General features: G+C 35.8%; 1 protein-coding gene across 1 annotated transcript in view; it reads right to left on the bottom strand.

Moving 5' to 3' along the window:
- Positions 1-14,603, bottom strand: part of FREM2 (FRAS1 related extracellular matrix 2) — a 138,907-nt gene that overhangs the window by 31,979 nt on the left and 92,325 nt on the right. The window contains exons 7-11 of the mRNA XM_085320720.1: positions 6,351-6,500; positions 4,142-4,351; positions 3,754-3,951; positions 1,990-2,154; positions 1,722-1,904 (exon numbers count right to left, since the gene is read on the bottom strand). Coding sequence (XP_085176846.1) covers positions 1,722-1,904; positions 1,990-2,154; positions 3,754-3,951; positions 4,142-4,351; positions 6,351-6,500 — 906 coding nt within the window. The remainder of the gene's footprint in view (positions 1-1,721; positions 1,905-1,989; positions 2,155-3,753; positions 3,952-4,141; positions 4,352-6,350; positions 6,501-14,603) is intronic.

Raw genomic sequence — 14,603 nt, 5'->3', positions numbered from 1 at the left:
AAATCATTATTGGTAACATATGCGAATGAGAGAAAGTTTATAGAACAGTAAATAAATAGTATTGCGGGGGTTTAGTCAAACAATGCATTTTAATAAAACATTATAAACCAAAAAATAAGGCATGAAGCCAGAGTTATAAAAAGAGGAACTGTATTTTGAAAAGCATTGTCTCTAAAAAGACTTCCGAGGTTTTGCTAGAAGAAAAATTCAATCTTAGCTGACAGTATTATAAGAGCACTGTTACTCTTGAAAGCATTAAGAAAAAAATGGGAAATTATTAACATTTCTGTATGGAAYGGATGAGAGTGATACAAAAACTGTAGATACATTTCTAATGTCTGTATTTTTAAACAGAATAACTGTTTAAACAGTTAATATATGAATTATAGTAATAACTGAAGATGGCACAGAAATAACCAACAAATACTATGTCAGGATCAAATGAAAAAAAAAAAACCCTTACAAAAAGTGATGTGCTGATTAGTATATGTAAACACCGAAATAGAGAAAAAATACTAATGAGCTAATGCTAATAAGCTCTGCACTCTAAAGAGTGAGGCATAATTAGCTGTAGTGGACAGGAGTTGAATTACATGCATTTAAATGGGAAAGAAGGCATCAATTTTATTATAAAGAATGATAGGGATTGACCAGTGAAACAAAATACTAARACTCATTTATCATCTTCCAGGGCTATGAAATTCAGACTGGATGCCCTTTCTGAAGCATTTGCTTTCTCTAACCAGGAGTTACTGGGCTCAGTGCAGAAGTACCAGGGGGAAACTTGGGGAATGCTTTGCTCTGTAACATATGAGATGGAGCTGTAATCCAAGATCTGTTACAGAGATCACAAAAGAGTAATATAGCAACTGGTGCATTTTCCAGAAGACTGATGGTTTGGCTCCCATCTTATGCCTTTACCAGAGATGCATGCAAATTAATCTTCAGTCACCTCTTCTTAACATAGGACGGGTTGATGGAGTCATGTTTCTCATATTTGTGCATGGAGTAGAGTTACACTATCATTTCAGCCATTGAATACAAATATAATATTCCTAGCAGTTGGTGAGGCCAACTGACATGACCCATCTGAAGCTTGTTTCAAGTCTCGTAACTAGATTACGTAGTCTGTCTTTAGTGTTTTGCCTTTCTTCTTGTCGTCTGTAGTCATTTTTTTCTTTATTGTAAAATATATTTCTAATTATTCCCTGACATTTCTGTCTTACATAGATCCTACTCTTATAATTCTCCTTTATTTTGCTTTACCTTTTTCTCTCTCAAATGTTACTTTATTACTGATTTTAACTATTTGGTTATCAACTACTGTTTACAGGATAATGCTATGAATACAATCTCCTTTTCSAATTTCAGTTTAGCAGTTTTATGATCATAGAGGAGTACATTTCAAATCATTATAAATTTCTCATTTATTAGTATAACCGTTGCTCAAACTACAGTACTTATAAAGGCTGCTAAGACYCCACTCTTAATTGCAGACAGAACATTGCACATCCACTTTTTGGGTATTAGGTTTGAAAGGAACGGAATCCTGTTCCCATGGCCTTTTGAATTTGAGTAGAAAAATATATTAATGGATGTGATTGCAAAGTATTCTATTCACAAAGTTATTTCATTCTTCAAACATTGCACTATAGTAATGAATAAAAAAAAGCAGTAGGATATGATAATGCACTGGAGTGAAAGCAGGAACTTTTTCCTACCTTCTGATATAGGGTGATAGTCTTCTCCAGAAGTAGCAGACCCATCCTTTGTATGAACTCTCACAACAGAAACTTTGGAATTGTCACCCAGACGAAGCACTGGGATTTTTACCACTGCTACTTGCCTTGTGTCCTTTGGTTCACTCACACTAAATTTGGTCTCACCAAACTTAATAATAGCTTCTGTAATTAGAGGAAAAATGTTTTTAGAGAAGTACACAAATGGACTTCCAGATGCCACTTTGATAGTAACAAAATAATTTCTTACTGTCTGCATTATCATGAATCTTTATCAGAGTCTCATTTTGTTCACCAACAGAGGCACCAAAAGAAGAATCACTTCTTGGAGTACCAAGAACTAGACGTAGTTCTTCCTCTTCTTCATAGAAAGTATCATCCATAAGCACAAGTGTGCAAGGCTTCTCAGTCTCACCTGCAATTATTATGAAGGTAATATCATGCAGAACTAGGGTGTCCTCTGCTGTATTATAGCACATCTCTCCAAGTTCATAGACCCACAGGCCGCTTCTGGTCTATTTGATCACCCACAAATCTGTGTCTAAACTTCCTGAGACTCTGGGAACAAGGGATTTGTCTTAGGCCTTCTACAAGACCAACAGAAGTTGGAAGTGATATGCAGTGTATTGGGCTCCCAATGTTATGCTTAATGGTCTCATCATCAGGAGAATGATTCGTACATCCCTAACAAAAGGAATGGCACAGGACACAAGAGAGATGGGGACAGTTTACAAAGTTTTTCCATCACTATGTGTGTGATAATTATAAAGACTCTTCAGTATGAAGGGGATGTGAAGAAGCAGGCCTAAGCAGAAGCACAAGTATCTTCCCTTCACAAGGACATTGTGTTTTCTGCAATAAAGAATTTGATATTTGTCATAAACATTTGCATAGCATCTGGGATGCTGACTGTGTTCATTTTCTGAAGTATATTTTCCCTATAGAAAATAAATTATCCATTAAGAGAAAAAAAAAATCCAAAATATTTATCCTGATCATTTTTACAAGGGAAACATGCAGAAGRCTGTACTGAAACAGCTGCATCTGAAGCAGGCCAGAGGAGTTTATGGAAACAAAGTATGATACCAACAGACTTAATTGCTGGAGAAACAGTAGAGTGGCACTAGAAGAAAAGAGGAAAAAGTCACCCCGAAGGGGCATGTGTCTATTAATCGTAAAATGCGGGGCTCTGGTTGCTGGTTGTGCAGAAGCAAAGGCAAATGCATGGTGTACATGATAGCACTAAAGTTTGAGGCCAGTTCCAAATGAAAGCAAACTGAACAATTCTTCAAAAGAGTTCATGTATACATGGTACATGTACATGCAAATGTGAAGCTCATGATTTCTGTGATAATGGCATACTAAGGATTACATACTGCTGACAATACTTGTTCAGAGCTTTGAAAAATATTGTGTATGTGTAAACTGAAAAGGCAGAAAGATTAAGCTGTCTTCTGCACAAATAGAGAGCATCAGGCAATATTCTCTCAAGGTAGTGACATCTCATTTATTTGTGTTTCATCTCTTACGTGACATACTGATATGGAGGACTAGTTTAGGAATGCCTACCTGAAATGAGAGAGCAAAGAATAAAAACGAGTATATCCTTGTTGAAAGGTCTTTTAATCATTTCAGTGCAAGTCAAATATATTTACCAGAAATCTGCCTAATGAAGGGCAGAACTTCCAAAGTTTATTTCCTCGCAGCAGGTCGGTGCTAATGTTACTGTGTTACTCTGAACCTGCTTGGACTGTGGTGGATCACAGAGACCCTTGTATTTAGGCTGAAGGCTGATCCTTTACGAAGAAATGTCCACTGGTCCCTATTGATCATCCCTATAGTTCGAAAGTGAAGCAAAAAGAGAAAAGAAACATCTTCTGCCCATATTCTACCCACTGTGTATAGAGAGAACTTTGTTTTTCAGAGCAGTCTTTTGGCACTGTATTATGTTAAAAACACTTTCTTTTTTTTTAAATTTAATAGACTAAAGGCTTCTACAATAACAAGAGCTTACCAGGAAGGAATGTGATGATGGAACTGTCAGTATTAGGACGTTCTTCGAAGTCCATCATTACCTGGGCTGAACCTTGCCTTGTATAACATCTTACAGTGGATGTGTACTGGATATCTCCACTTCTGTATATCATGGCAGAAATCTGTCCATCATTTTCATTACCTATATATACAGGTTCTTTAAACTGCATCTTAGGCACTGGGCAGAAGAACATAAAAAGCATGTATAAAATGTAACTGCAAAAGTTATCACATCTTCCATCCATTATTTTAAATTTTATTGTGCTATATTACATCAGATATATAACATAAATCTCAGAATCTTCCACCTCCTGCATGGAAATACACTGTAAAATAAATATAAAAAGGTACAAATACTTAATACTCACAATCAGAGACTGAGTCATTAATGAAGATGGTGGTTTTGCTTGGTTCTCCAAGGGCAGCATTCATAGGCATTCTTAGCACAAGCTCAAATTTCTCAGTTCCTTCTAACACTGGCTGTCCAAGGTCATCCAGAATGACCATACGAAACGTCTGCATATTGACTCCAGGAGCAAAATCCAAATTACGACTGATGCCCACATAATCTACCCCAGCTACCAACAGAAAACAGATGGAAAAATATCAAATTTCACTGAATGTAATTAAAAATACAAATATCTATCATTAGACAGTTAATTTTAGCAATAGGTAAATTTGTTTTTTCTTTAAATATAATTTCAAAAATTGCAAAATTTTAGCAGTCATATAAAGTAAAAATATCTCTTGGCCATTTAAGCTATAAAATAATGATAAATAAATATAAAATCATATAAGACTATAAAATAAAACAATTTGGTATTGATTTTTTTTGTTTAGTGATACAACCACATGACGAGTCTGATTCTTTTCTGTGTAAACCAAAAATTAGGTAAAATTAGTAAAGTTTGTTGTAAGTGAGAACTGAAACAAAGTATAAAGCTTTGAGAGAGAATCTGGAAATGAAGTAGAGTCTTTTGGAAAGAAAATTAGTATTATTCTGTAATGAAGTTGCAAGTTTTGTGACTAACGTAAAAAGAGAAACAGAAAAGTGAGCTAACTAAGGAAGAACAGCTGTTCAGAGGACTTGTGTAACAAGTCTGAATGGAAACCCAAAGAAACAAATTCTGYCCAGACCATGTCAGGTGGGGGTTAGCACCTTCTGCTGTTAAAGAGAGTTTTATCTGGATTTGGTTTGCTTTTTTGTTTTTTAGTTCGTTTTTTAAACAAATGAAACAAGTTTCGATTAGAACATGATACTGTGTCTGGGAAACAAAGCAGTAAACGTGTCTAGGACTCCAGTGAAAGACTGAGTTTTAATGTGTGTTTTTAGGGAGATTAAGCAGTAGCAGAGCTGTTAAAACAAATCTCTGGAGAGAATAAAGATTTATGGAAGATTAAATGGTTTGTCTGGAATTCCGTGAATTTGACAAAAGTTGGTCAGATGCAAGGCCATCATTTGATGGGCACTTGCCTAGTTGGTCTACTCCAGACCTGAGAGTCGAAGGCGAGGTGACAGGACTGATAGCTCAGCACAGCAGTTCTACTGCTGTGTCATATCAAGACTGAGAACCAGCTCCACACCTTTTGCAAGCAGAYAGCCACGTCAGAGCTTCCAGGCTATGACCAGCAGAGTAGAGAACCTAAGAGCCATGTCCGCCATGAAGTTTGGTTCCCTGCTCTAGAGTCAGGCTAAAATCCAGGAGCTCCTGGCACAATGAATCAAGATTCTTACTGAATGGCAATACATTTTTTTCCCCATAGAAATAAAATAGCTTAAAGATTCAAGATGAGATAAAGACTTCAGCTCATGTAAAAAARCCCTGTAAAACTTCAGAAATGAAGTAATCACAGATTTTTGTCAGATCTCTTACCAGTTTCTTTTTTCAAGATAAAGCATACAAATGTATTAAAACATGCTATAGGCAAATGCTTACATTCCCCAGATCCCTACTGTAACAGTAAAGTTTTAAACAACTTTGCTGATCTAAAAATTAGCTGAGTAGATGAACTCTGTTTTCTGCTTACATTTAGTATAAGCATCTAGGGAAAATAATTGGTCTAAGTTTTAAACATCCTGGTTCATTAAAAAAAAAAAAAANAAAAAAAAAAAAAAGATACAGTAGCACTTGATTCTGTCCTGCAGACAAAGGTTTTATCAAAGCAACACTTGAACCAGGCAGGTAAGGTGGCCACACAGGATATTGAACAATAATTTCTTACTGTCTATAGTAAAAGAGAGAGGACTAGACTCTTCATGTTGGCAGGTGTTTACAATTCTGTGTTGAGCACACGCTGTTGAGGCAACAATCAATTGCTTTTGTGAGAAAATATTTCATATGAGTATTTGAAACATTTCTCTCAGTGCTGGACCTCAAAGTTGCTCCTACTTCTGTATTCCTGAGAGCAAATTCCACAAATAAGTACATAATTTGTTTAAATAATAGTAAGACTTGCTAAAAACAAGAGACATAGGAATTCCATCTCATGTAGTTGAACCTATATCAAAGCAAAATCAAATGTACTAGTGTTCGTTGTTGAGACATACTATGAAACTAGAGTAAAACAGTAACTTACCCTCCGCAGTGTCTGATTCCGATTTGCGAGACCTCACTGTAACAGAGGCACCTTTAGACAGATCGGTTCCTGTCCTCCAGACACGTATCTCAACATAGCCAGCACTCTCGTCAACATAGTATTCATCATCGCCAAAGTAGAATGCTGGTTCTGGTGAAAGGGAAATAATGTCCATTAATGCTTCTTTATCTTATGTTCAAAGTAAAAAGAGAGTATAATATTCACATTAGAAAATAGAGAGCAATTCACTATTTTCAACAAGTGAAATATAACTCTTTTTAGAAAAGCCTTAGAATTTTTATTAAGGATTCTTGACTTAAGTGAACACAAAGTTACATTTTGAGTATTTGTTTGCTTGTTTTGGGGCAATAATTGTTATACCTGCATTGTGCTCTTTTCCTTCCCTCCTGCACTTTGAACTTTGTGTGTCAGTAGATACGAGTGTGTGTACAAAAACAAGTGTGTTATCTCATGAAACTCATTTAAGCTGGGTCCTATGCACAACCCCAAAATTCCTTGCATTTTTCACTTTAGTGCAAACAGACAAAGGTGAACACAGATAATGAAACCTTAAATAGAATGTTCTCACAGATTCCTGTTGTTGAAATCACACTGGAACATAATACATAACTGGAGGTGCTTTTCAAAATGTTTTCCAGCTAACCAAAGGAGTAAAGACTTAATTGTAATTCCCTACATCCAGCATTTAAAACATAATCAATCTTACTTCATTTCAGTGGAATGTGAGTAGCCTTTTATCTTAATATTTAAGTCCTACAGCCTGTATGAAAAAAAGAGTAAAAAGCAAAGGAGGATAAGTGTTACCACACATAACAGACATAATTTTATCTTCATTTTTCCTCCCTTTTTTTCAGCTTTTCTATCCATAGCAATTTCACAAAGTAAACAGGCTTGAACAAAGCCCAGCTATAACATGAGTGTCTATCAGTTCCTCTTTGCTATCCTTTCCTTCTCTGTTTTGGACATATAAATGTAAACACACCTATGTGACCACAAGCAGTGCCTCACTTTTCCCATTGTATAGTATAAATCATATCTACCTTCCTCAATGGTTGAAATGTATTTTGAAGACTTACACAAATTATTTTTCTTTCCCATTACATTTTTCTTAAGTTGCACAATATTATTACAGTCATACTGTTACAATACCAAAAATGTGCTTCAAAATACCATAAAGCATATAGCCAACTAGGTTTAGGTTGACAAAGATCACAAGAATTAATTAGTGCTCTATCAGTGGCACTATGAATTCTTCTTCTTCACTAGAATGCAAGGACAAATTCAAAGCAAATGACTGGAAAAGTTTATGCTTCTACAGAGATATGCCTGCTATAGAGAAATGCTATAGGTTACACAAAAGAGGAGACATAAAGCATTTTTTAAAGGTAAGCTCAAGTTGGGCCCAATGTTTTCATGATACAGTCTAATTTTGCTAAAATAAAATGCATGCTGCAAAATCTATGATTTCTGTTACAGTAGACTTAATATTTTGGAATTGAAGAACCTGCTTTTGACTGTAACTGAGTAAAACTAAAGCATAAAGAGAGTTATATAATAACTGGACAGACAAAGTACCTAAGCTTTTCTCAAGGACTTGACAATCTGACTGATCACCATGATTTCCCCTGTGCTAGACTGCCTATTTATTTTTATAGAAAATTGAACAATGTAAAATATGATTTTAATTAAAACTAGCCACGAACAATATAAGGTAATTACCGAATTATTACTCAGACAAAACTTCACCTAACTGAAAACGCAGTCATTCCTAAATATTTTGGAATTTGGCATACACACAGGAGTTATCACTGAAGTTTTGGAGAACAGAATTTTTTCTTCTGGTTTCAAGATTTTTTCTGTATTTCATAATTGACAAAATAAATGATTAAAAACAAGCAAGCAAACAAAACCTCTTAATATTCCATATCAGTGAAAACAAATGCATTTGTCTCTCTACTTACCTGCTAAAATTAAAACCGTATGTTGCAAAAAATTGACTGAACGGAATGTATTTACTGAATGACAGTGCAGATTCATATACTGGTTTGGGCATTATCAAGGTCATCACCCTTTGCAGGATGAAAGACAAACTTGGCAAATGTTTCGTTTTGGCAGACGAAAAGGCTTTCAGTTCCACTCTAAAATTTTTATTCAGTATTATCTTTATTAAAATGTACATATGTTTGTGTGCACCAACAATCATACATATGTATTGTTTTTACATTACCTTTTTATTGGAGCTGGATTGTCAGTGATACTGTATTTTTATATGGGACTATGAAGCTCTCATCTGAAACATTTTTAATAATCAGGCAAATAGGATACTCTCTGGACCTTCTTGCATAATGACTATTAATTTTGATGAGAGTTCTACTTACGGGGAGACCACAGAACAGGATACTAGATCTGCAAAGAAATGTGTCACTTTAGACATATATTGGTCTTCTAAAACTCTCAAGATGGACAAAGACTCATCCAACCTCTAAAGATTAAAATACAGAACAACTACTAAAACCAGTTATAAATGTGGTAACTGTTAGATAAAGGTAGCTAAAAATATTATCAAATCCAATACATGTTGTATTTAAACAATTATTTTTAAAGGTTAGCACACTCTCCCAAGTCTAATCCTGTTCTCATAATCCTGTTCTCCCTGTATCGATGAACTGGTAGTTCCATAATCCARTCTGGATTCAGCCCTATCTAATTTTAGGCATTTAGTGAGAGGTACTCACATGCACAGCAGGCTTGCTTTCCGTAATCAAGACAGGTATAGGCAATTCTATAATGTTTTCCAGCATAACAAGTATACAGAGGAAAGGTAAAATGCATTCCCTACTGCAGTGAGTCAGTAAAATCTGAGGTGATCTAGAAGCACCCACTTCTACTCACTGACTATACAGGCAGCTTAGACAACCTACCTTAAACTAGATGGAAGACATAAAAGAAAATCCTATTGGTTTCTTGTCCTGTTACCCTAGCACCTGCTTTACTTCTGCTGGAAAAGAGCCCTCATGCAGTGTTTGTTCCCCTAGTCACAGTCAAACACAGAACAGCTTAAACCCTAGCTTAGCCAGCCTTGTATTCCAGAATGAGTTTTTCACACTTTTTGAGACATGTATCTTCAATAAAAGACACATTCTGCATGGTTACTCATCCTAGAAAAAAAAATCCTTACTGATGTTTTGTAAGTTCATTTCCTGTAAGTCATGTTAGTAGATCCCCAGGGGAAGCAACAAAGCCAAGTTACAAACAGAGAAAGYATTGTCCTTCTCAGGTCATGGCTGYAAAACACTGCTCAATGACTGTGGGCTCACTTACAGCAGACCTTTAATCTAGTAATCACTCTAGAGAGAGCCCCCTGCAAATTTAATGATTCTTCTTTCAGAAATACAAGGAAGTTTGTTGAGAGTTTTTGGTTGAGACTCACAGATTTCACTGGCATGAAGATACAATAATCAGAGGAGAAAGGTTAGGAGCTCTAGTCGCAGGTTTCTTGGCACAGAAATCAAATCTTTGTCCTGCCTTTCCACYTACCCAGTTAGGAGTGTGTATCAACTCGTGCATGAGTCAGTAATCAAACAGAAAAACAAACATACTTCTCATGCTATTAGAAGAAGTTCTATCTTTGAACATATAACAGAAAATCAACTAGATAGCACAAAAATATTTATTTCCATGGAGGCATTTGTTTTTAAAATGAAATCCTTACAAATTACTTTAGAGGGACATATTAAAAGAGCAAGGCATTTGTAAGATACACGAGGTGCCGCAATCAGTTTTGGCTGGCAGTGCAAATAGTAGGTAAGGCAGGATAGTTTGAACAAACACTAAAGAAGAGACTCTTTCTCACCATAAAACACCCTTACAATCTGTCAAATGTGCTGACACTGGGATAAGCCTTAATGCTAAAGTGATTTTCAATGATAAACATTTTCAGTGATATGTGTGTAAATATACACATATGTACACAATGTATACATTATGTATACATTATTATTGTATACAATGTATACAATATACACATATGTATACAATGTACATATGTATATATACACACACACACACATATATGTATATGTATACACACACACACAAACATATACATACACACACGTATATTCTCAGGAGGAGGGAAATAACAGAAGACAGAACCTGTCGCTCCCACATATTCAGACAGCAGAGCTAAGAGGAGCAGCCRTTACGGCTGAACACATGCTTAGCGGGGTTAGACCACGCTTTTGCCTTCCTTGTTGCCACGCACAGTGCAAACAAGACTGTGATGTGAATGTCATGAACTGTCAGAGCTGGCCTAATTCTGCTGTGGTATCACAGAAGATGCAGAACAGTGCTTTGGAAGCTTACCAGCATGTTCCTGTACAGTCCAGACGTRCTAGTGTAACGCTGGGTGCAAAGTAATGAGCCCTGATTGTTAATACGGCTAATTAGCTTGGTAAGAACAATAGACAACCACGGCCAGATTTCCTCGGGGCTTGTCCTGGCTCATACCCAAGCAGCACATATGTCCCTACACCACGCTCATTTGAATTTCAGTATCACAGCTAGTATTAAATGACTGAGCTGGAGTCAGTCCATATGTAACACAGGAGACTCCACCTTTCAGAACATGGAATAAGTAGGCGGGTTGTAGATAGATTAGTTAAGAACAAGAATTCTATTATATTTGAGAAGAAATGTGCATTTTTTGTTTAACAATTGCAAAAATCAAACTCTGTAATATCTCCCACATATATATGTTAATAGGAGCAAAAGAAAAGYGTAACAAAATCCAGTTCATTACAGAAAGTTTATATTATTTTAATATTGAAGAGAGCTTTTACATTGGAAATGAGGCAGCACCACTCTATGACTATTTATGCATACTTGAAGCTATGCAAATAACAGAGCTGGCAGTTAGCACACTGAATTTAATTTGCCAAGTCATCTATTTTTGATGAGTGCTGTAGGTGCATGGGTCAAGATTACAGTGAGACTTCAATTCTGGAGCAGGTATCTATTGTGAAAATGCCAATAGCTTATTATTTGATGTGGYCAAAACAGTTTACTTTTCAAATTCATATGTTGCAACCTTAATAGCTTTCATCTTAGCACTGTTGTCATAATTTTTGCAATAAAAAAGTAAATTCACCTTAAGATTACAATTATTAGTTGCAGCCAAATTGCCACACACATTCTCTCAAGCAAATAAAGTCCACATTTCCATTTGTATCAACAGCTTGTTTCTGTTCTGTGTCTTACAATGATTTTTAAAGGTTATTGTAACACTATAATGTGTAAAAGGACAAACTTAAATCAACACAACCTTTACCAGATCTGCTTCTGTTTTGTAAGAATTTTGTAATCCACAAAGGCAATGGCATAAATTTATTAGCCTGGTTCATCAAAGAAGTACTTGCATTCTATGCAGTTTAACTCATAATTTCARTAGAGTAACAGAGTGTGAATCTAGACCAGTAACTGCTATAAAAAACTACTTTATATGAGAGTCACTTTTAATTAATTCACGGTGTATACTACTTCAGTACAGACTTTTATATTTTAAATCACCTTTTTATGTTAAAGTGCATCCATGCTTCATTTCTTCTACACAGAGTACGAGTACAGGACTACMTTAGTGCCCCAGCTGGCCTGGAATCCACATTTAACCACCCTGATACATGAGTAAGGTAAAATTAAATGTGAACAAAGTAGCACAGTAGAAGCAGCAGATCAGAGCCGTAGCTGCAAGACTGACAGCTGCAGTAAGACGGCTGTAGTCACATCCACCCTTTGGTTGTCTACTCTTCCCTTTTTTGGCAGTCTTGTCCTTGCTGCAAGGACAGCCTACAATCTACTTCACAGCCTAAAGAACTAAGCTAATTTTGATTTTTCCTTAACGTCAAGTTACAGTTCATAATGGTTTGGTAATAATTAGGTGGGCTACAGAGTCATGCCTGAAGCATGGACACGAAAGAGCTGAGAGTATGAACCAGTAGTGCCCACAGCTCTACTCTTGTTTCCAGGTGTGCTTTAACCTGAAGATGGAATTTGTAGCAGTTAGTTAACTATTATTTATAAGATGGTAATGGATAGTCTTAAACTGTAACTCAGCCATGACTGGCATTTCAGGAGAAAGGCTAATATGTGAGGTTGACTGTTTTAAGTGACTGTTCAAACTGGGAGCCCTCACAGATTTTACTAGTAACATATGCATGCCCAGGACTGTTCCCTGGCACTGAGGCCAACAGATGTGGAACAGCCCACATCCACTGAACGCTCTTACCTTTCACAGCAGAGTGGCTGCAGCTGAACTGGAAACTGAGAACGGTTCATTGTCTGGCTAATCCCAGAACTGAGCCTGGGAATTTCTGAGAAGCTTTTTCACTGGTTAGCATGGGCAAACAAAACCTCATCAGGATCACTCTAACAATTTAAGAGTATATGTGATCTAAGTCTAGTACAGGAAGACATGCCCTAGCACTATGCAAAAATGCTGGCAAAAGTAGCTGAGTGACAGCTGAGACGTAGTCAGGAAAATGTTCCTTGCTGTCCCTCTTCTGAAAGTTACCAGAAATACCTACAGGTATTTTAGAAATGTAGTGGTTTTGCCAGAATTGATGATTTAAAGTGACATTGCTCATAATTTATAATTCTATACAAAATGGAGTTGTTTCTTTCTCCTTGTAAGCAATTAATTTAACTTTGTTGGTTTGCTAAGAAACACTGTTACCTTTTCAAAACCCAAAATTAATATGTATGTCAAAATTTTTAATAGTAAAAGTAGTATTGCTATGATTATTGCACATACCATCAGGATAAATCCTACAGACTTTGACATCACTGGAACTATCACAGACATCAGAGGAGCTTTTCCTRTTCTAAGATTTTGGGGACAGGGCCACAAGATTTTTCTCACTACTACAACAGGCTGCATTTAATGCCCCAAATATTCCATAATCCAGAGAATTATTTCATTTACCAATATAAATAAAAAGATAAAGACTAATAGCTGAAGATACAAACACACTGGAATTTGGAGACACACCTAAATGTGACGGAATTGCCTGGAGCAACTATCTAGTTCACACAGTATTTTTCTACTAGCTAGACCTCCCACAGTACATAAAACTAATTCAAATCTTCTAAATGTTCTATTTTTAAAAATAATGAGATTGTTTTTATAGAAGTGGCCCAGGAAATGGCATCGGCAGCAAATTCTCAACAAACTGATGAAACAGAGGCAAGCAGATAAATGGYTTGGCAGTGGTTTTTAAATATACCACACACAAGGTACCTCACAAGTAGGCCAAGTGTTAAGGAGCTCACAGTCTGTGATTCATACATGAGATAACTAATGAGAACTCCTACAAACAAAGAGGGTAGGAGAAGCTGAGCTCTATTTTATAAATAAGGCTCCATAGAGATATAGTATGCAGCTGTTTCTTAGCAATTTTTTTCTTCTTTTATTTTAATTCAGTAATCAGTATACTGATCAAATCAAGAAATATAACCACAAAATCACAATGGTTCATTCTGTGAATGCTTTCTTTATAATATCTTGCAACAACATCCATCTAAATTGTGATTATGATCTCTACTATTTCAAAGCCCAAACTCATAGTAATGAACAACTATGYTTTCTCTCCTGCTGAGATTTTCACTGAATAGCTAGCAGTAACAACAAAGCTTTTGAATGATACACCTGTGTTTTATCACTTGGTAATGAGAGCTGATGGGGAGGAAATTATGGGGAATTGATGTAAAGACAGAATCCTCTTTTATAAAAGTGAATACATGGTAAAAATGAGTAAGGTTCCTGTACAATGCAAACAATTATATATTGAGAAAAAGGATATATTAATATCCTACCAAGATGAAGCCTAAACTGCATTTTCTGAGACTACTTTTCAACCTTATGAATTACAAATTTGAATCTTATCCAAATTATTGTATCTTTTTAAAAAATCTAAACCAGTAATTTTTCTCTTAAAAGACGCAAATGTGCTTGTTTTCAATGAGAAATAGAGGAAGAGGAAGAGGAAGGGTCTAGTCTTATGGATAATCATTAAATCTGTTCTTCTGCTTCTATGGATACAGAACATTTCCTGGATTGGAGACATCCTGACCACACGATAAGCCAGTATGATAAAGTCACTATCTTGATTTTGTCTTTAGATTTTTGCACATTTAATATTCAGTCACAACATTAATTATACTAGCTTGCTTATGTGT

The sequence above is a fragment of the Rhea americana genome, unplaced genomic scaffold, assembly GCF_003343005.1.
Source record: "Rhea americana isolate MKP2758 unplaced genomic scaffold, rheAme1 scaffold_65, whole genome shotgun sequence".
Classification (NCBI taxonomy): domain Eukaryota; kingdom Metazoa; phylum Chordata; class Aves; order Rheiformes; family Rheidae; genus Rhea; species Rhea americana.
This window is presented reverse-complemented; position numbering and strand designations above follow the sequence as displayed.